This window comes from Corythoichthys intestinalis, unplaced genomic scaffold, assembly GCF_030265065.1.
Source record: "Corythoichthys intestinalis isolate RoL2023-P3 unplaced genomic scaffold, ASM3026506v1 HiC_scaffold_24, whole genome shotgun sequence".
In the NCBI taxonomy this organism is placed as follows: domain Eukaryota; kingdom Metazoa; phylum Chordata; class Actinopteri; order Syngnathiformes; family Syngnathidae; genus Corythoichthys; species Corythoichthys intestinalis.
In genome coordinates, this window is record NW_026651593.1 from 2869547 (window position 1) to 2892776 (window position 23230).

A 23230-nucleotide genomic window follows, 5' to 3' on the forward strand; every position below is an offset into this window, starting at 1 on the left:
CATCTTTAGTTATAATCATGTTTCAGATGTACTGTAATTATGTTCTGTATAAAAATTAATTTGGTGTTCAAAAAGTCTTTTTTGAAACTTGAGTCTTGAAAAAGGGGGTCGTTTTATAATCAGGGCCATCTTATATCGGGTCTAACACGGTATATAATTTTAATTTTTCCAGTTACTTCTCTTGATTGACAGTGACATATTACGACAGAGTATTGGGGCCAAACAATGGGGGGGGGGGGGGGGGGGGGCGGGGGGGGGATGACTACGAGATTAAAGTTGTACTCTTACTACAAAAAAAAAAAAAAAAAAAAAGTATTATTACGTAGGGGTAATGTAGCTGAATAAGGGGCTATGCACTTTATGTACATGTACCTTAGCTGGGAGCTCCGACAAAGCATCAGTAAAATCCTACCATTGATTATAATTTTATGTAGATGAGCTAAAAGATAACAGATTTCCTTATTTTGGAAACTGATTCTAAAACACAGCCTCACAAGATGCTTTCATTATTGTTGACTTTAGTGGAGGCGGCAAAGCGCTACAGAAAGTACTTGGCTGCTTATTCAGTTACATTACTCCTACGTAACAGGACTTTTTTCCCCCCGTAGTAACAGTACGACTATAGTCTCGTGTTCCTCTTTTCTTTATTTTGGCCTAATAATTTGTCGTACAAATCGGAAAGTGATTAATAAAATTGTTTGTGCTTGTAATTATTCCGGCCCCCGTCGATGAAAATCTCTCGACTCTGCTTCGAATTTTAAAGTACTGTACATGTACTTCACTGTGCTTGTTAATTGTATTCATTATAAACAACTTGCTTTTATTCAGTCCTAGCCTCCTCTTCTCTTTGTTCAGAACAAGCCTAATTATAATTACTCAAAACTAGGGTCGTAACCAAAACAGATACTTTGTTACCAAGTAGATTCTAAGATTCAGAAATGTGATGGGATGCATTTTCTGCAATACCCAAAGTATCACCGGTACCAACGTGGCGGATCTGGCCACTTTGTGGCATAGGAGGCTGCAGAAGTTGCCCGACAAGCGGTCAATTACACCGCTCAAATGGGGGTTGTAAATGAGCGATTATATGGCAACCCACGCTGTGCTAAAGAACGTGAAAAACGGTCAACGTATGCAACATGGCAGTGACGTGCATTTACGTTGTTTTTTTTGTTATTCTTTTTATTAGTTTAACCCTTTAACACCTAAACCTATTTTTTCCCCCAAATCTGCATACCTTTGATGTTGCCTTTATATTTCAAAGAAAAAAAAAATCAAAATTGCCAGATTGGGTCCCTTTTTAGGACACCATAACCTTCATGTCCAAACTGTTGTTTTCTTCAACCAATTATAAATCAACAATTTGGACCCAAAAAGACAAAAAAATAAAAAACATTTTTGTCAAAATTTGTAATATTGATGTCCCATTGACAACCAAACATGCTCGACGAACGTTTTAAGCGTGATATTTTCGACTTGTTAGGATAAACATTCAACAGAAAAAAATGAGACGGAATAGTTTTATATTTGATAATTCAACAAAAAAAAAAAGCAGTTATGGTCAAAGGCAAGAGTGCAAAATAGTGGCTTTATGTATAAAAATATATATTATACACAGTATGTAATACAATATATATTTATATATAAACTACAATATAAAATTTGCTAGATGCTCTCCTTTAAATGTGCAAAATAGGCCTTAAAATGAAAATTATATACATTTTTTAGTCTTTGATTCCTCAGAGGCCTTGGTCAAGTCCTCTCTGGCTGGAGACACAGGCCCACATTGCATGTCTCACACATTCCTAATACCTCGAAAAAACACTTAAATGCAGATAAAACTGCTTTGGGCAGTTATTCCTATAACACAAACACATTTTCATTCCAAATTGTTGTTTTTTTTCAATGATTTAGAAAAATAAAAGTTAACAGAACAAGCAGTAACCCCAACCCCAAATCTCCTAATTTTTCCCCACATGTCCTAAATCCAAAACCTGAATTTTAACTACTTAAGAACATTGGATGTTCATTAAAATAGCGTACCGTAAGTAACACGTCACCTTTGCTCATTAATATTCATGACGTTAGCAACTGTTACTAGGGCCGGGTCAAACATGCATTTGTCCCTCATGCTAGATATTGCATGTTGTTTTTGTTGTTATACAATATTTTACGATAGCATTGTGTCCTACATACCCTTATGAGGCCCTAGGGGCAGTGCAGATTTACAAGGCGACAGCGAATAATGCACTTTGACCCCACCAAAGGTCCTTAGCCCGGATAAAAAATATGCCCGCCCACTCGAAGCGATGGCATTTTTTTGTTCAAAAAGGCACAAAAATGGAAAAATTCAACAAATTTAATTAAAAATATTATTAAAACAGTCAATTAAAGCAGATATTCCGCCATATTTGCTGTTTTTAATGTTTAGTAGTAAAGAAAAGAGTCTATTCTTCCATGTTACAGGTTGTTTATTCTTATAACAAACAGGAGATGACGACAGAGAATTCGGGAATAAAAAAGAACAAAGAATTTACACTTAAAGACAAACAAACAGAAAAGGCATTGGTACCAGGTCACAAAGAAAAAAGTGCTACCAGTCTTCCCCTGCACAGCCCTTTTCTTCCCTCCTAACTTGGGGGCAGAGTCGACTTGCTTGGAATGTGCACCCCCAGTGTTGATCAGATTACATTCATTATTGAACAGACAAAGACCTGTGCGAATATGGAAGAAACAAATGTTACATCTTTCACATATGATTATGTGAATAAATGGAAATATAATCCAACAATTCCCTTTTGAATTCAAATAAAAAATTGAATTGACCCCCCCCCCCAAAAAAAAAAAAAAAAAAAAAAAAAAAAACTCATATACCCAAAAACAAACCATAACATCCGAGTCCAGAAAGCAGAACACTTTCTAAATTTCCAAAGGGTGAGCCCACACGAATTCCCAAAATCCCAGAGCCTAAAGTCAATATTGCTGTAATCTTAGTGTCATAAGGGTTGAGCCCATAGCTTTTTCCTCGGGAAAAGGGTTCAGTCCATGAAAATGGGAAACTCTTATGTCGATTTTCCATGGCTCAGTTCGAAACAAATCCTTTGTCTCAATGTGTTTTGAAGAGTTCAATATTCACAATCCTTAACGCAGCGCCCAGTCGTCAAAAATTCAATTCAGAAAACAAAATAAATCAAACCTCTATCATCTATATCTAATACTATATGAAACACTGACACCACCCTCTTCTGTGCTGTAATCTGTTCAACTCAAAGAAACACAGAAAGCAATATAGAAAAAACATAAAATCATAATTCCAAGGGGTCCCAACTAATTTGGCGGTGAAGTGGCGTCTGGGACTGTGGGGATTTAAGGCTGAATGGGGCCTTAGCAAGTTCCATGGAGTTCCATCCAGGTCTTCTCCTTATTCTATCAATACGGGATCGAGTCGGCGGCCTGGTGGCGTCTTGGAGTGTGTGCAATATTGATGTAATTATGAAAATAATGACATAAGTTTCCATATATATTTCCCTACATATATTTTATTACATTATTTATTGATAAGTTTTTATAAGACCTGTGAGATGTGGAGATTCCAAAAGGTAGAGTATTCCGATTTTACACTAATTATGAGATTAGATGGAGACAACTGCTTCGTTGTGGTGATCCCTGAAGGGAAAAGCCCGTGTTGAGAATGTTTAACTACAGTCTAGGTTTCATTGCAGATTATATAAAACTAGACCTGAAGAAACCAAGTAAACAATATTGTGAAAAGATGGATCGAAGAATATGAGAAAAAAAAAATCTTTTTTTTTTTTGCCAGATCGTCCTGGCCAAGAATCATGCAACCTCATTTAATCTAAATTCATATCATTCTAAATCAGATGAGCCAGTTCTTTTGAAAATATGAAAAAACTTCACACAAGTACACAACAAAGCACATGTATGGCACCAAAAACTGCAAATCCTCAAAAGGTTTTGAGCTGATGAAGCCAGCATGGATTGTGACAAAATTTAAGTCTTTGGCCACTGCTTCTCACACCAACTTAACCTGATTCTTCTGATTGAACTGCTGACCGAACACTTAAAGGGTATGTAACGGCAAAGGGGGTGTGAGACATCAATAGAACCGTTATGTGCCAAGATAACAAATACTGATAAAGTTAACAAAAAAATCAATCACATTAATGAGCAATTATCGAAAATAGATCGGAAATGACGAACATTTCCGAAAGTGTTCCGGAAACAGCCAAATGGGGCGGCGACGTCACACCAAGTGATTGACAGTCAAGGCGGAGCCAGGTGCCATTGTTTTTTATCGACGAGAGAGTCCCGTTCGGGTTTGTTTGACCAAAACATCACTAAAATGGTTCAAAACTTCTGTGCTATGTGGTGTACAAATAGCTATTTATCGGAATATAGTATCCATGAGTTCCCGAACGCGAAAAAAAAAAGCTGGACTACGCAGACAATGGGTAAAGTTCGTCTGTGCAAAGAGGGCTAATTTTCTAGACCCAGCCTCTGGCACGGTTTTCTGTTATTTTCCACCTGAAAGCTTCTCGAACTATGGACAAGTGAAATCGGGTTTTGCTGCAAGATTGCTGCTCAAAGCAGATGCGGTGCCCACCATACACCAGCTACCTAAATGTCCCGAGATATCAAGAAAGAGGACGATGACTGGCAAAGGAGGCTAAGGCTAAGCAAAGGAGGGGAGCAGCCAAGCTCGAAATGGCCAGAGTGAGTACTCTTTTATAATAAAAAAAATATCACGCATTGGATACAGGACTGGACACATGTATAAATTATCGCTCGTAAAAAATATAGAATATTTGAAATCATATTTGTGTCTGTTGGCAGAGCGAAAAACTATGATAGCGCAATAAATGATAATTATTCTATACATTACTTTATTTTGCGGTCACGGTGTATCAGCTTCACAAAAAGAAATGCAAAAAATATCATTCGTTGTTTCCCACACGATCTGCTGCCGATGTTTCATCAGTGTCATTGCTCCCCTCAATGACAGTTTCATTACGCTGCATTGGCGTTCGTTTGGGCTCAAATTGGTAACCTAAAACACCAATTAAAGCTTCGTAACTCTCCTCGTCACCATTAGATGAACATTCGTTACGTCCTTCTACGTCGGATTCGTCGCTGAAACTAGAAACGAAATTGTCTGCCATCATCGCCGCCATTCAGTATTAAAGCACTGAGCCTTTTTTCTTGTTGAAGAAGTGGCCGGTGGCACTCTCTTCACTTGAAATGACGTCACACACACAATCTGCCAGATCTCGGGCGTCGGTCGTTTTAGCTTGACAATCGAGCCAAATTTCTCTCATTTTCTTGTGTGTAATTACACTAAGTGGCATGATATGAATACAAAAGGCATGCGTTTATGGATAAATGATGGAATATTAACATTTTCCTAGGGCATGACATACTCTTTAAAAGGAAAACATTTTTTCTCCAGCATGTGTCTTTTTACCTGTTGTCTTTGAGTGAGCCCTTGGCCACAAATGGAGCAGAAAAGGGTTTCTCAGAAGTGTGGGTTCTTGTGTGTCGTGTTAGGTTTCCCTTTAAGGAGAATCTGTGGCCACAAACGGAGCAGGAAAAAGGTTTTTCTTTTGTGTGGGTTCTTGTGTGTAATTTCAAGTTTCCCTTTTGAGTGAATCCTTGACCACAAACTGAGCAGGAAAAAGGTTTCACGCCAGTGTGTGTTATTGTGTGTGTTTTTAAGGATCTCTTGCGATTGAATCCTTGACCACAAACTGAGCAGGAAAAAAGTTTTTCTCCAGTGTGGGTTCTTTCGTGCCTTTTTAAGGTTTCTTTTTGAGTGAATCCATGACCACAAACTGAGCAAGAAAAAGGTTTTTCTCCAGTGTGGATTCTTGTGTGTTTTGCTAGGTTTCCCTTTAAAGAGAATCTCTGGCCACAAACGGAGCAGGGAAAGGGTTTTTCCCCAGTGTGGGTTCTCGTGTGTATTTTCAAGTTTTCCTTTTGAGTGAATATTTGACCACAGACTAAGCAGGTAAAATGTTTTTCACCAGTGTGTGTTCTTGTGTGTGTTTCTGAGGACCTCTTGCGATGGAATCTTTGAGCACAAACTGAACAGGAGAAAGGTTTTTCTCCTGTGTGGGTTCTTTCGTGTATTTGTAAGCTTTGCTTTTGAGCGAATACACGACCACAAACTGAGCAGGAAAAAGGTTTTTCTTCAGTGTGGATTCTTGTGTGTTTTGCTAGGTTTCCCTTTAAAGAGAATCTTTGGCCACAAATTGAGCAGGGAAAAGGTCTTTCTCCAGTGTGGGTTCTAGTGTGTCGTTTTAAGTGTTGCGTCTGAGCGAATCTTTGGCCACAAATGGAGCAGGAATAAGGTTTTTCTCCAGTGTGGGATCTTGTGTGTTTTGTTAGGTTTTCCTTGAAAGAGAATCTTTGGCCACAAACTGAACAGGAAAAAGGTTTTTCTCCAGTGTGGGTTCTTGTGTGTGCTTTTAAGTGTTTTGTTTCTTTAAACTTGTGACCACAAACTGAGCAGATAAATGGTTTCTCACCAGTATGTGTTCTTGTGTGTGTTTTTAAGGTGCTTTTGCGATTGAATCTTTGAGCACAAACTGAACAGGAGAAAGGTTTTTCTCCGGTGTGAGTTCTTTCGTGTATTTGTAAGGTTTGCTTTTGAGTGAACCACTGACCACAAACTGAGCAGGAAAAAGGGTTTTCTCCTGTGTGGCTCCTTATATGCCTATGACAAGTGTACTTGTCACGAAAGGTTTTCCCACACTGAGAGCATATATTGAGGTTGTCGTCACTCTGAGCTTTCTTATGACCTTTATCATCACTGTAAGGTGAGTGTGACATGGCGCCTTCGCCATCTGATAGTGGAGCGATGAAATTGTCCATTTTCAATCCATCTGTTGAGCTGCTGCCGCTTGGAGGCTCCACCCCTTTGCTGGTCTCACTCAGACCCTCTTGACTCTTCAAGGACTCACCAGTCAACGTGGTGAATTCATGCTCCTCTTTAACATATAGCGGCAGCTTCTCCTCCTCGTTTGTGATCGGAAGTTGCGCTTCTCTCTTTTGCTGTTGAAGGTGCTCTGGCTGTTCCTGTTTCCTTTGCAGGTGCTCAACTTCCTCTTTCATGCCAGGAGACTCTGACTCCTGCTGCTGAGGACCAAGACTTTTTCTGAAACCTGCAAGAAACAAAAAGACAAATGATAAAAACTCAAAAAAATGAACGCGTTGGATGAACATAAAAAAATGATGGAAAGTATTTCCATCTGATTAACTTGCTCCTTTCAAATTTGAAGCACTTGTGTCGGACCCAATTGACCTTTGGCAAAATTTCTGTCCCCCTTATTTCCATAGTCAAGCATTAGTCTAATGCTAACGGCGTGCGTCCTCTTAAACTCTCAGAAAACTTTTTTTTTTTTTTTTAAACCTGTCCTGTTCAGCTGTTTGACACAGAGAATGGAAGTCTAAGTGCCCAGATTCTGAACAGTTTTAATGTTTCACATTGAGAGTCTGACATACTCCCATTGTGATCATTCAAAATACCTTTTTATTATGACAAAGCAGCGAACAGGAAGGGATTATGGGGGGACAGAAGAAAAGAAATACAAGAAAAGAAGGAAAAGAAACACATACACAAACAACAACTAGAAATACATTGAACATCTAAACTAGTTACTAATATGCTGGTGCTATCGTCAGCGAGATGTATTTCCGGTTTACACCATGTGGGGGCCTATTGGCCAGTGAAAGAGGAGAATGGGGGTGGGGGTGTCTATAAGCCTATAAGCTAAGTGATTGAAAGGGGTAGAGTGTACACAAATCAGTTCTGTGATCTAGAACCCAGTAATCGTGTGAATCTCTTATGAGTAAGCCCGTTGGCGACCAACCCTACGCCGCCGCATCGCCAATCCCGGCACCGGGACCCCCGACCTGAGAATGCCCTACCACATCCAGCAGCACGCAGGCCCCACCGGGCGCGCGACAGCCACGCAGACACGCGGAGAAGCCGCGCGGGCGCCAACCCAGGGCCACAGCCCCCACCCAGCCAGCCCGGGGAGGGAGGGAGGGCGGGCGCGGGGGGCCATGCGCAGCCCATCCCTCCTCCCGCAGCCCAGCAAAGGAGCCATCGTCCCCCCCCCGGGACCCAGGGTGGTCCCCCGGGCCACCCGCGCACCCATCAACCGGCCTTCAGGGATGGCAGGAGGGGACGCATCACCAACCCCACGCCTACACCCACCCCCGCCCGCCCACCCGGGCCACGAGCCACAGCCGCAGCCCCCCAACCGGCACGGCACGCCACGGGACCCCCAGCGGCCCACCAAGCCCCAGGCAAGGCAGGGTCCCCCGCCGGTGCAGGCGACACCCCGCTGATACACCGGCGCCCAGTCAGCGACCCGCGACGGAGCGCAGGGCGGATGCCCAGCCAGAGAAGAGAGGGGAAGGCGGAGGCAGGAGAACGCCCAGGAACTGCCACGGGGCGATGCAAGATCGGAGACCCGACCCCCCGACCTACTCCCGCGGCCGGCAGCCGAGGCAGAGGGGAGGCCACACCCCAGGAGCCACGCCATATAAAAAAGTGTGGGACCCACCTACCACCCTATTACTGTGGCTGCCAGGTTCCCGACTGGCAGCCATCACCCAGCACCGTGATGGGGGTGTGAGGGGAGGGTAGTGCAATGTATGCATTAAAATAGGAGAGCTTGGCTTGGGGCAGTGGGACCGCAGCATGGAGCTTCTGCCCAGCCGCCCGTCCCACCGCCCTTTGCCAGAGCTCTCCTGTGGAGTATGATGTGTGGTGCCTTTAAAAAAGGTGCAGAGATGGCGGGGCCTGTGGTGAGGAGGCAGCCGTGAGGTACCCCCACCCCCAACAGGTCCCAACCATCCCACAACCTTGGTGTGTGGTGCATTAAAAACAGGGGGGAGCCGGGCCGGGACTGTAAAGCCCCGTCCCAACTCTCCCCGGAGAAATGTATGAGCATGTAAGTGCCAAGGTGAAAAATATTTACAGTGCCGAAGTGAGAAGTGCGTGAGTTAAGAGGCAGGCTCCCGCGGGTTTGGCCCCGTCCACCAGAACAACCGGCCGCAGGGCAGAAGAGGCGTCAGGGCCCCGATCAATCTCCGCCCCAGACCACCCACGGCGCCTCAGAGCGCCCCCCCCCCCGAGCACCCACCCCGCACTCCGAGCAGGCGCCACACCAAGCGCCGGCGACCAGGGGACGCCCACCCCACAGGCAAGGGACAGCAAGCCTCACCCAAGGCCCCGCGGGCGCCAAGAGGCCCCGCCAACGACCCCGCCGGCCGGGGGGCAGCAGTGGCCGCCGCGGCCCAGGGAGGCGGACAGGGCCGGAAGCAGACCAAGGGGACGGAAGCGCGCCCCCCACAACCCACCCCCGGGCCAGGAGGGGCGCGCGGCATGACACCAGAGGGCACCTCCCCGGCACCCGGTACAGGGAGACGCGGCTCCGGCCGGGCGGACCTGGGAGGGAACCATGGCTGCCGCATGCACCCCCCGGCCCCCACCCCAACTCCACCCCACCCCACCCCGGCCGGCCGGGGAAGGGCCGCGGCCCCGGACCGACACCCGCGCGGCCCCCCCACCCGCCCACGACACCAGCGCGCGCCCGACGGGACCCCCGCACAGCCAGACGCAACCAGACAAGCCCCGGCCGAAAATCCCGGGGGCCAAGACCGGCGACGGGACGGCCCAGGGCAGGACGCCAACAAACTCCACCTGTAAAGCTGACAGAAGAAGAGGTTTATTAAACACCATTAGATGTATGCCAAGGACCGGTGAGGTGTATTATTTACGCATAGTTCCTTAATTGTTCCAAGTCTGATAATATATAGGGTGTTCCAAAAAAAAGTTGCATATGTTCCCCAGCAGCTGGAAACCAAATTGTCTATGAGTATCCTTGTTAAATAAGCCCATTGACCGACTAAACTGTGAAGGAAGAAAGTGTATTTATTACATGCTGTTGGGAGTGTACAAAACAGTTTGGATTTAAACATGTCCTGTTTCCAGCTGCAGAAGGATGCATACAACTTCCCTGGACACCCCGCATACATCAATTTATGTGTACATTTTTATTATTTTTGTGGCATTCCTTCGCAGGTGAGAGAGAATCCTTATTCTATGTTCACCATTCTTGCGACCGTTTCCCACTGTTGTTCGTATTTGTCCATTTTATTTGTCTGTTTGGCAGATATTTTCTCTAATGTTATATATTCAATGATTAGATTTAGCCATTGGTTAATGCTAATGTTTTGTTTGTTTTTCCAATTCAACAATATTGTTTTTTTGGCTATCGTTAGACTTGCTAGTAGTGGACGGGTTTGATGGATAGAGATATTCACTGTATTCAGATCGCCAAGCAGACAAAGAGTTGGAGACAATGGAATCCTGCAGTTCAATAGGAAAGAGAGTTTCTTCGTTACCTGTGCCCAGAAATCTTGTATTGGTTTACATTGCCAAAGAGCATGAAAGTATGTATCTGAAGTATCTTCGTTGCAGTTTGTACATTTATCGGATTGGGAGAACCCCATTTTGTGCATTTTAGATTGAGTAATATGCCATCTGTGCAGTATTTTGAACTGTATAAGCTGAAGGTTCTTATTCTTTGTCATTATAAATGTATTTTTACAGATGTTGGACCAATAGTTATTATCTAATGTTACCGAAAGTTCGTTATTCCATTTTTCGATTGGTAGGCAAGTAGAGTTGTTACATGAGAGGGCTTTATATACTTTTGAAAGTATTTTTTTTTGTTGAGGATGTATATTTATTATTTTATTTACGAAAGGTGGTGGGTCTAACGTACCCGTTAGTGATGGAAATTTGCTTCTGATGGCTGCCCTGATTTTATTGTATTGCAGGAAATTGACCCCTTTGATCTGGAAATCTTGCATTATTTTTTCATATGACATGAATGTATTATCTTTAAACAAATGCTGTAACTGGTTTATTCCCGTATCATCCCATGCACTGAAATAAATAGGAATTTTATTAACTCCAAAGTCTGGGTTGTGCCAGATTCGTGAGAATTTACACGGGGCTTGTTGTGATTGCGTAATTTCCATACCTCTCCACCAGGCTTTCAAGGTACATGCTATCATTGGGTTTTTGAAGCAGCTATGGTGCTTAATACTAGAGCTAATAAAGGGGAGGTTTGCCAATTGTATTTGGTTGCAGTCTGTTTGCTCTAATTCTAGCCATGACTGTTGTTCAGTGTTAAGATATAACCACCTAATAAGATATTGTATTTGATTTGCTATATAATACTGTTGGAAATTAGGGGCCTCTAGACCCCCCTCTGGTTTATTTCTTTGCAATTTGGCAAGGCTAATTCTGTTTTTCTTGTTTTTAAAGTAGAATTTTGTGACGGCTGAGTCTAGGTCTTGAAACCATTTTTGAGTGGGTTTAAAGGGGATCATTGAGAACAAATAGTTTATTTGTGGTAATACTTTCATTTTGACTGTTGCTATCCAGCCCAAAAGTGAGATGGGTAGATTATTCCAGTGTGTCAAATCTTCACATATTTTTGCTAAGAGAGGTGTATGGTTTAGTTTAGTTAATTCTGTAAGTTTTGGTGAAATGTTGATTCCAAGATACTTTATATTCCCTATTGGAATATTGTGATTTTGATTTGCAGGATTCCATGAGTTTGTTGATAAGGGCATTATAATTGATTTTGACCAATTTATAGCATAATCTGATATTTGTGAAAATGTCTTTATTAGTTCAAAAGTCTCATGTAGGGAGGATTCTGGTTTTTCTAGATATAATAGTATATCGTCTGCGTATAAGTTAATTTTGTGTTCTGATGTGTGCGAGCAAATCCCTTTGATATTAGCGTTTTGTCTTATTGCAATTGCTAATGGTTCAATAAATAGAGCGAATAATAGGGGTGAGAGTGGACAGCCTTGTCGAGTTCCCCTTTGAAGACAGAAACTTTGTGAAATTACCCCGTTTGTGTTTACAGTGGCTTTTGGGGCGTTGTAGAATATTTTTATCCAGCGGATAAATGGCTCACCGAAGCCAAATTTTTCCAAAACTTTGAAGAGAAAAATCCAGTTGACTTTGTCAAATGCTTTTTCTGCGTCCAAAGAGAGGATAATTGCTTTCTGTTTATAATTCTGTGCAATATTAATAAGATTTAACAAGCGTCTTATATTGTTTGTAGAGTTACGTCCTTTAATAAAGCCGGTCTGGTCTTTATGAATTATAGTGGGAAGAGTTTGTTCTAATCTAGTAGCTAAAGCCTTTGCAATAATTTTAATATCTGTATTCATTAAGGATATTGGTCTATAGTTTGCTGGTTGGGTTAGGTCTTTCCCTTCTTTTGGCAGTAGTTTGATTACTGCAGTGTTCATATTGTCTCTAATTTGACCCTTGGCACTGATTTCTTGAACCATTCTATAGAAAAGTGGTGCCAGCATATTCCAAAAGTGTTTAAAATATGATGTCAAGAACCCGTCGGGCCCCAGTGCGCGACCTGTTGGCATGTCCTTTACGGCATTCCATAATTCAGCGAGGGTAAGTGGGGTATCTAGCAATTGTTGGCTTTCTAAAGTTATTTGGGGGATGTCAAGATTATTAATGAATAGGTCAATGTCTTCATTATGATCGTTTGTCACCGAGTATAAGTTTTTGTAGTAGCTGTAGAAAGTTTCGTTAATTTTTTCTGGTGATTGTGTTATTATGCCGGCTGAATCTTGTATTGTTGTAATTAATGTTTTTTCTTTGTTACGTTCGAGTTGGTTTGCTAAATATTTCCCGGATTTGTTATTATGCTCAAAGTTGGTATATCGTAGTTGTTGTAACAGAAACTGAGTTTTTTTAGACAGAATACTATTGAGTTGTTCTTTGGCGCTGAAAAGTTCTTTTGTGGTATTGTCCGTGGGATTATTGGCGAATTCCTCTGTCAGTTGTTTGATTTTTATTTCTAACTCGTTTTCCAACTTCTGTTCTTGTTTTTTTTTTTATATGATGAATATGAGATAATCTTGCCTCGAATTACGCATTTTCCTGTTTCCCAAAGCAGCGATGGTGAGATGTTTGGGGAATCGTTAAGTTCCATGAAGTCTTTCCATTCTTTCTTAACGAATGTATCAAATGCGGGGTCATCTAATAAGGAATCATTACAGCGCCAGGTTGCAGGGGGTATCGTGCGGGAGTCAATTTTAAGGGCTAAAGAAATTGGTGCATGATCACTGATGATTATTGGATGTATTCTTGGCGAAATATTATTAATAGCGGAATTATTCGCTAGAAAAAAATCGATTCTTGAACACGAACCATGGGCTAGGGATTGAAAGGTATATTCCCTTTTTGTTAAATGTTTTGCTCTCCAGACGTCACTTAAGCCGAAATCGTCCATATATTTCCTAATGGTTCTTGCAGTTTGTGACTGTTTAGTGAGTTTAAAATTGGAGCTATCTATACTTGGATCAAGTGTTGTGTTAAAGTCCCCTCCTATAATAATTGTTGAGTTCACTGACATGTCACTCAGTTTACCAAATATATTGTGGAAGAACTGTGTGTCCTCGTTGTTTGGGGCATATATGTTCACTAATGTGAACAGTTTATTACTTATGGTGGCTTGTACTATTATGAATCTACCTTCCGGGTCTGCAATTGCACTATTTAATGTGAACGAGATTCTTTTATTTATTAATATTGATACTCCTCTTTGTCTGCTGTTATAGCTGGCTGAATACATCAAGTTAAAATTTGAGTGTTTAAAATATTTCTCTTCGGATTTGGCTAGATGTGACTCTTGCATAAAGAAGAGGTCTGCGTTTAATTTGGTGATGTATTCCATAATTTTAGTTCTCTTTGCCTGCGATCGGAAGCCATTCACATTAAATGAAACAAAATTTATATACGTCATATGCGGATATCTATAACTATCTTAAGGAAAGTAATGATCTCAGGATGTGAGTTATAATATTCGGTCCTGAATGTCAACGACCATTCACATTCATTAGAAGCCATACGAGTATGTAATAAATCAAGTTCTAATAAAACTGAATGCAATTTTTTGTAAACCTCTTGGCATAATTCACACAACATTAAGACGTTGTTAGAAGGATTAAATACATGGGTAGCATCAACACAAAACATTACAATTTTAAAGCGTGTACTTAGTGTGTGTTTGAAAACAGCAGTGTGGAAAAGGTGAGACAAATAACCCAGAAAAAGAAGAAAAGATATGAGCGCCAGTATAGAAATGTGTAGTGTGAGACATGCGTGACTCTTCTAGACTAAGTGATTATCATGCAACCCTGATCTGTACGTGTGCATTGTTGAAATCAAATCTACTTAATACGGCATTGTGTACATATTGGAAGTGTTTAGGAAATACAGACAAAGTGATTATCATGCAATCCTAATCTACACATGTGCTTGCTCAAACAAAAAACAACTTGATTCAGCATTATATATGAACTGGAAGTGTTTCGAAGGTACAGACAAAATAGTTATCATGCAGCCCTAATCTACATATGTGCCTTACTCAAACCAAAACAATTTAATTCAGCATTATATGCATACTGGAAGTGTTTAGGAATAGCAAACTAAGTATTAAGCATCCCTAATCTATACATTTGTCTTGCTTAAATCAAGACAGCTACATTCAGCGTTGTATGCATAATAGAAATATTTAGGCATTACTTATCGGTCAGAATAGCCATGGGGTGAGCACTTGGTCTCGGTATAGTTGACCATCCACGTAAAGTTTGTCGACTGCGATAACTGTACGTTTGCCCTCTGCTCTGGACCGCTTCAGAATTGGATAGAGGATTTTCCGTCTGTCGTTGATCTCGCGCGGGAAATGATCATTCATACCGAATCTTGTTCCTTGTAATTCTCTTCCTTTGGATTTCACCAGTACTTTCTGCTGGTAGAGCTCGAACTTGGCGATTATTGGACGCGGACCGATTCCTCTTGGCTTCCCAAGACGGTGTACCCTCGTAAATTTTATCGAATCCACAATTTCCTTGGGCAGCTTGAGAGATGTTGCCATAAATGACTTGACGAGGGCTTCTGGTTTGTCTACTGTGTTTTCTTCGATGCCAGAGAAAATTAAATTGTCCCTCATGCTCCTTGATTGGATGTCTAACATTGACTCCTTCATTATCTTGTTCTCTTTTTTAATAGATTCTAATGCTCCGGTCGTCGACTCGAAGGCGTCTCTCAGTATAGCGTTTTGCGATTTGAGATACGTTACCTCGTGCTGTGTAAACACGAGGCTTTCTTTTAAATCTTTAATCTCGGCTTGAAGGATTTCTAATGCAATCGATATTTTCTTATCGATTGATCCAATTCCCTCGCTAATTGACTTTGTGTATTCGGGCGGGCTTGCTAACAATAAATCATCGGTCGATGTAGCCGAATCAATAGAATCTGCCTTTTTACGCTTCGCCGGGAGATCACTGCGTTGGCTAGATGTTGCCATGGTGTTTTCTTGATGTGTGGCGGAGTCGGAGAAAAAAGGTGAATCACGATTGTGAAAAATCTGAGGTAAAAATTAGTTGGAAGTCTACTTGAGCAAAGTTACTTGCTAGCCTAGCCAGTTGATTGCGTCATGCGTCTACGGAGTCTCGCGAGAGTAACGACGTCACAGCATGGTAGCCCCCCCCCCTCTCTCAGAACTCTCTCACTCTCAGAAAACTTTTACTTACATTTCGTGGCGTCCGGTTGGGTATAATTAATTGAAAATATTGCATTGTTTTGCTGCTGAGTGTGTATTATCGCGTGATAGAGTTGTAGATGCTTGAAACCTCTATTTTTTGGAGTCAATTTTTTTAATTTTACAGACAAAATTAGTTGAGTTTTCTTCAACAAAAACTAGACATATGAAAAATACGAATTTTTTACTGCGTACAAGCAGGAACGATGGTCTCGAGTGATTTGGTCAAGGATTCAAGGTAATTATTATATAAAAGAACCCCATGCATGCACTTTCAACTTAAAAAGCTTTGTTTTATGATGACCACCACATGGGATTACACATTTTAGCTAAAAAATATTTATGTAAAATGAATGATAAACTGCCCATTTCTTTGCTTTCAACCAAGAATCTAGACTCTTCTAAGTTCATATCTATAGACCCCTATCACATGACGTCACAACTCCGCCCCCTTGACTTGAGCCGCCATAATGTCCGTCAGCTCGTCGTGTTTATACATTACCGCTACGTACATTCCTCCTATTATGGCGTGTTTTTCTGCTCGTTAACATTAATAATCAAAATGGTGAAGGCGTGTGTGGCGGTTGGTTGCAGTAACAGAGAAGACAGACGGAGAGACTTGAAGTTCTACCGTATTCCGAGAGACCAGGAGAGGAGAGCGAGATGGACTGCTGCAATTCCACGAGAAAACTGGGCACCAAACGATCACCACAGACTATGTAGTAGTCATTTTATATCTGGTAGGATGCATTTAATATATATTTAGAGGGTTTTGGGCTGACAACCACAATTAAGATCATTGCGAGGCGAATCCCCTACAACATACAGTTTCAAATTCAAGATGTTTATTTCTTCCGCCAATGTTATTTTTTGAATAATATTTAGCTGGTACCAAGTGAAAGAAGCTGGCCTCGTCTACGGATCATCAGTTAAACGGGGTGTCCAAACTTTTTGCAAATGGGGCTAGATTTGGTGTGGTAAAAATGTGGGGGGCTACCTTGGCTGATTTACGTAGAACAATATATTTAAACAAATTATAGCAAGCCCTTCTGTGTGTCACATTTGCTTTATTATTATTTTTTAAATTATTCATAATTTCAACAATCTCGCCTTTGTGGCGTTCTCTTTCGACACTCGGGCTCTTGCGAAATACTGCTGCTGTGAAATTAAACTGGCTTCAAGTTGCTATAATTTCTCGCTGCGTATCTTCCGTGTAATGTACATGTCAGCGTGTCTTGTTTGGTAATATCGCGTCACATCGAACTCTTTGAAAACAGCGACTGTCTCTGCAAATGAGGCAGACATAGTTGTTGCGTATTTTATTGAAGAAATAGTCCAATATCCACCTATCCTTGAAGCGTCGGCCATCGCAGTCAACTTTTTTTTTTTTTTATTCATTGTCGCCATTTTAGAAAATTGGAAGTAAAGGGTCACACGGGGTAATGTTGCTTAGAGTGCTGCTGTTAAAGTTTTCAAAGTTTCGTGGGAATAGGCTGAGTTTCTGTGGACAAGATAGTTATAGATATCAGGGTAGCAGATGTCAGGCAGAGACGGCGCAGACAGCGGGTCAAAAAATATCGATTTAGGCATCAAATATGGATCTGGCGAATAGATAGACTGAAGCTTTTCCACATAACGCCTTTTATGCAACACATCCAATGAGTTTACAGCGTGTGAAAGCACCGGTGCTTCCATGAATTGCACTATAAATTGCACGACAAATTGAAACCATTGAGAATACGGATAAACAATGACGGACAATATGGCGGCCGGATACAGCGACACGTCATTGTGTGACGTTGGTGAGTGGGGTCTATTGATATCTGGTCATTTCCTGTTGATTTTGGGACATTGTTTTTTTTTGCCATTGAAAACAAAGTGGAAAAAATTTGGACGTCCATGGACGTCAATGGTATTGACTTACTAAGGATGGAATCCAAGTACATTGGCATCAGTAGAATGAAAAAACATGATTAAGTGCCACTGGAAATTAATGGGAAGTTTGGACGTCCATGGACGTCAATGGCATCACCCTCCATAAGCGTCAATGCAATTGGGGACATTTGGGGGCGTGGCCTATTCATATGAGGTCATTTGGGAACATTTGGGGGGCGTGGCCTTGTCATATCAGGTCATTTTGGAACATTTAGGGGGCGTTGCCTGATCATATCAGGTCATTTGTGAACATTTAGGGGGCGTGGCCTGATCATTTAGAGGTCATTTTAGTGATGGGATCTGTCGTTCACTTGAGTAAACGAATCCATTCCGGTTCGTTCAGTAAAAAGATTCGTTCAAACAAATCGTTCAACGAATCGTTCGCCCCCCTCATCTCCCACCCCGCCCAAACGAATCGTTCGGTTACTGAACGGGAGGTGACGTTGCCGAACGAATCACCAAAGACCGCTTCGCAGTATAACTGAACGGGAAGTGACATTGCTTGGTCCCTCCCTCTCTTGCACACAGGCACCACTCATCGTAGTTTCAGAAATGAGTGACAGGCGGTATCATTCTGCTTTCACAGACAGCCTCGTCTCCCTCCTGCTGCTGCAAAAGCGAGGGAGAACTTTCGCGTCGTCTGTCCTAGTTCTATGGGCTCAAAGTCATGGCTCGTGCTTGCATTTCGATTTAGGACCCGGTTAAACATTTTCCTTTTGTGGGGGGAGTGGGGGTTTGGGGTCGGGGGCACACGGACTTTCTTTAGCATGATCTTGATCACATATGCTACCAGCCAATGCAGCATGCTTGCTGTCACGAAAATAAAAATAAATCGAAAGTTTAATTTCTAAATATGGAACGACCAACACATCATATTTACCTCCCGCTCTGTTGTATTTTTGTTTTTATGCTCATCACTATTATTTTAGGTCACTATTGTTAAAACTGAAGTGTAAATAGCTAGTTGTCAAATGTGCTGCTCTGAAATAAAAACAATACTACATTTTGATATTCGACAGTTTAATTGCAAATCAGTATTAAGATGATCGTATTGAATTTTTGCACTGGTATTAACAAATAAAATAATCCGGTCAGCTCCCCTGTCGCCCCCCCCATCTCAGATTGTCAAATGCTGACGAGAAATAATTGTTTGCTCTTTACGATGTTGCCTTTCTACTCTCATTAGTCTGTTAAGAAAAATGTAGACATATTGCGACATCTCCCGTGTCCGCGTGCGTTGTTTTTGAGTAGCACATGATGGACGGATGGACATAATTTGTCAAATCAACACCCGACACGCTGACACGAAAAAAAAAATAATAAAACAGTCGGAAAAAATTGACATGTATATACAGTTTCATTGCAAATCAGTATTATGGTGATAATACTAAATATTTTTTCTGTGCGCATATGAGGTAAATAACGCTGCCATGAAGCCTCCATATAGTGACAGTTCTCTGCCCCCTTCACTGCCGTGAGTGCCGTCACGCGACCGCAGCTCACTTTTGCTTGCCTCGTAGCTACCCGTGTTTTTTTATTTATTTTTAGCTACCCGTGTTTTAACTACTGCAAATTTGATAGTATGTTGTCAGTCATAGGTAGTCCCGAGTCTGTTGAGAAAAGTAGTACACTAAACCATGCTCGCTAGATTTGTGTGGTGTTTTGTCTGTTTGAGCAGCATTTGATAGGCTCCACGTTAACAAATATGTGACAAAGTCATTTCCTTTCATTTTATGACTCGTTCACCGCATAGTCATTACTGGAAAGTCAAGTTAGCAGCAAGCTAGGTCAGGCACCGGAGGACCGAATCACTGAACGGGAAGTGACAAAACTCAGTCTTTCCCCCCTGCCTGCACGCTGGCTGCTTATTGGCCACACGTGGAAATGAGTGACAGACGCCTTGATTCTGTTTCCGCTCCCTCCCCTGCCCGCGATGAGGCTGGCGTCTGATTGGTCATGTGCGATGTCAGAAGACGCTGCCGCTTGCTCAACGCCTTCCCACGCAGCGAACAAGCGCCACCAACTTCATAGAACGAATCAGTGCAGATGGTGATTAGTTCGGTCTCGTTCACCCAAACAATTCGTTCAAAAAGACCGAATCGTTCGCGACCGATACAACACTAGGTCATTTGGAAACACATTTAGGGGGCGTTGCCTGATCATAGCAGGTCATTTGGGAACATTTAGGGGGCGTGGCCTGATCATTTAGAGGTCATTTGGGAACATTTTGGGGGCGTGGCCTGATCATATCAGGTCATTTGGGGGCGTGTCCTATTGATATCTATTTCCTGTTGATTTGGGACATTTTTTTTTTTGCCATTGAAAATGAATGGGAAAAAATTTGGACGTTCATAGCCGCCTATGGCATCCAAGTACATTGGCATCAATAGAATGGACAAACATGCCAGTCAAAGGCATTAAACAAAGTAAATGCCATTGGAAATGAATGGGAATGGGGACGTAAGAGGATGAGGTGGAGATCTTGGCCGAGCTTGGCAGGGAGCTGGCCGACGATCAGTCGGACCCGCCGACGAACGAGTTGCTCCTCGGTGCAATGGGCAACTACGCCGGCTACCTGGGCAGGTAGGTCCAGGCAAAGCAGGAGCTTGCCCAGCAGGAGAATATGGAGATCGCACAGGGGAGAGCTGGAGATGGGCCGGGCTGTCCTCAAGCGGCCATATCTCCCCATGACCCATAGTGACATCGGAATTCAATAGACAATAGGTTGTGACTGTATATAGAATTTATAATTTATTTGAATATTATCTATAATTGATTATGCATGCTTTCCTCAAGGATTATGTTTCTGATGTGAAAATTGAGTAATTTTTTAGCTGTTGAAGCCTTGTCAAATTTTCACTGATTAAAAATTTTTTAAGATGTTAAATATTGCTATTGATCCTGAAAATATAGGTGATTATATCTGCATTTCGTGATTTTTGTGCATCTAGCGTAAAATCTGAGAATTTTATAGCCTTTCTAAGTTTTGTTATACTATTTTTGTTATAATATCGGAATTTTATTAGAAAACGACTTTGAATTTTTTTATGCTGCTGCTCATGGAGACGCATACAGTGGGGAGAACAAGTATTTGATACACTGCCGATTTTAAAGGTTTTCCCACTTGCAAGCCATGTAGAGGTCTGTAATTTGTATCGTAAGTTCTCTTCAACTTTAAGGGACGGAATCTAATACAAAAATCTAGAAAATCACATTGTATAATTTTTAAATAATAAATTTGTATTTAACTGCATGAAATAAGTATTTGATACATTACCAACTAGTAAATATTTCGGCTCTTAGTTCTTTTTTAAGAACCCCTCCTGTTCTCCACTCATTACCGGAAGTGACTGCACCTGTTTGAACGTGTTACCTGTATAAAAGACACCTGTTCACATGCTCAAACAAACAAACTCCAACCTCTCCACAATGGCCAAGACCAAAGAGCTGTGTAAGGACATCAGGGATAAAATAATAGACCTGCACAAGGCTGGGATGGGCTACAGGAAAATAAGCAAGCAGCTTGGTGAGAAGGTAACAACTGTTGGAGCGATTATTAGAAAATGGAAGAAGTTCAAGTTGACGGTCAACCTGCCTCGTTCTGGGGCTCCATGGAAGATCTCACCTCGTGGGGCATCACTGATCATGAGGAAGGTGAGGGATCAGCCCAGAACTGCACGGCAGGACCTGGTCAATGACCTGAAGAGAGCTGGAACCACAGTCTCAAAGAAAACCATCGTAAACACATTACGTCGTCATGGATTAAAATCCTACAGCGCACGCAAGGCCCCGGTGCTGAAGCCAGTGCATATCCAGACATGTCTGAAGTTTGCCACTGACCATCTGGATGATCCAGAGGAGCAATGGGAGAAGGTCATGTGGTCGGAGGAGACCAAAATTGAACTTTTTGGTCTAAACTAGGCTCGTCGTGTTTGGAGGAAAAAGAAGGATGAGTACAACCACAAGAACACCATCCCAACCGGGAAACATGGAGGAGGAAACATAATTTTTTGGGGGGCTGCTTCTCTGCCAAGGGTACAGGACGACTGCACCGTATTGAGGGGAGGATGGATGGGCCTAAGTATCGCCAGATCTTGGCTGACAACCTCCTTCCTTCAGTGAGAGCCCTGAAGATGGGTCGTGGCTGGGTCTTCCAGCATGACAACGACCCAAAGCACACAGCCAAGGCAACTAAAGAGTGGCTCCGTAAGAAGCATCTTAAGGTCCTGGAGTGGCCTAGCCAGTCACCAGATCTGAACCCGACAGAAAATCTATGGAGGGAGCTGAAAGTCCGTGTTGCCCGGCAGCAGCTCCGAAACCTGAAGGCTCTGGAGAAGATCTGCATGGATGAGTGGGCCAAAATCCCTGCTGCAGTGTGTGTAAACCTTGTCAAGGACTGCAGGAAACGTTTGGTATCTGTAATAGCAAACAAAGGTTTCTGTACCAAATATTAAGTTCGATTTTTGTGATGTATCAAATACTTATTTCATGCAATTAAATGGAAATTTATTATTTAAAAATCATACAACGTGATTTTCAGTTTTTTTGTATTAGATTCCGTCCCTCACAGTTGAAGAGAATTTATGATACAAATTACAGACCTCTACATGCTTTGCAAGTGGGAAAACCAGCAAAATCGGCAGTGTATCAAATACTTGTTCTCCCCACTGTATATGCCTGTTTTGATTTTAGGTCTGCAGCAGCTTTGGTTTTGAAAGCATTTGAACTTTAAAGGGTATTACAACGCCTGGGGAAATGCTAATATTCCATCATTTATCCATAAACACATGCCTTTTGGATTTTTATCATGCCACTGCAATTAATTACACATCGCAACACCAAGAAAATGATAGAAATTTGGATTGATTGTCAAGCTAAAACAACTGGTGCCCAAGATCCCGGAAATCTAGCATATTGTGTGCGTGACGTCACAACAAGGAAACAACCGGCTCAGTGCTTAGTACTGAATGGCGGAGATGATGGCGGACAATTTTGTTTCTAGTTGCAGCGACGAATCTGACGTAAGGAACGTTCTTCTAATGGTGACGAGGAGAGTTATGAACCTTTCTTTGGTGTTTTGGGTTGTCAATTTGAGCCCAAACAAAAGCCAATGCAGCCTAATGAAACGATCATTGAGGGGAGCAATCACACTGATGAAACACTGGCAACAGATCGTGTGGGAAACACCGAATGGTTTTGCATTTCTTTTCGTGAAGCTGATACACCGTGACCGCAAAATAATGTAGAGAATAATTATCATTTATTGTGCTATCATCGGTTTTCGCTCTGCCAACAGACACAAATATGAATGGGATTAGAGGATTTGTTGTATATATTTTACGAGCGATAATTTATACATGTGTCCAGTCCTATATCCAATGCGTGATGTTTTTTATTATAAAAGAGTACTAACTCTGGCCATTTCCCTCCTTTGCTTAGCCAGGGGTGGTGGGGTGGTCTTATCAGAGCCAGTCATCGTCCTCCTTCTTGATATCTCGGTACATTTAGGTGGCTGCGTGTGTATGATGGGCACTGCATCTGCTTTAAGCAGCAATTTCTTAGCAAAACCTGATTTGATTTGTCCATAGTTCGAATAGCTTTCA

General features: G+C 42.1%; 1 protein-coding gene across 10 annotated transcripts in view; it reads right to left on the reverse strand.

Moving 5' to 3' along the window:
* Positions 1–23230, reverse strand: part of LOC130911283 (zinc finger protein 260-like) — a 117145-nt gene that overhangs the window by 22912 nt on the left and 71003 nt on the right. For 9 of the 10 annotated variants that reach the window (XM_057829145.1, XM_057829142.1, XM_057829141.1 and 6 more), the window contains exon 3: positions 6981–7181. In XM_057829145.1, the coding sequence (XP_057685128.1) occupies positions 6981–7181 (201 nt within the window). Of the gene's footprint in view, positions 1–2879; positions 7182–23230 lie in introns of those variants that run through there. The other variant, XM_057829137.1, reaches the window with a different exon arrangement.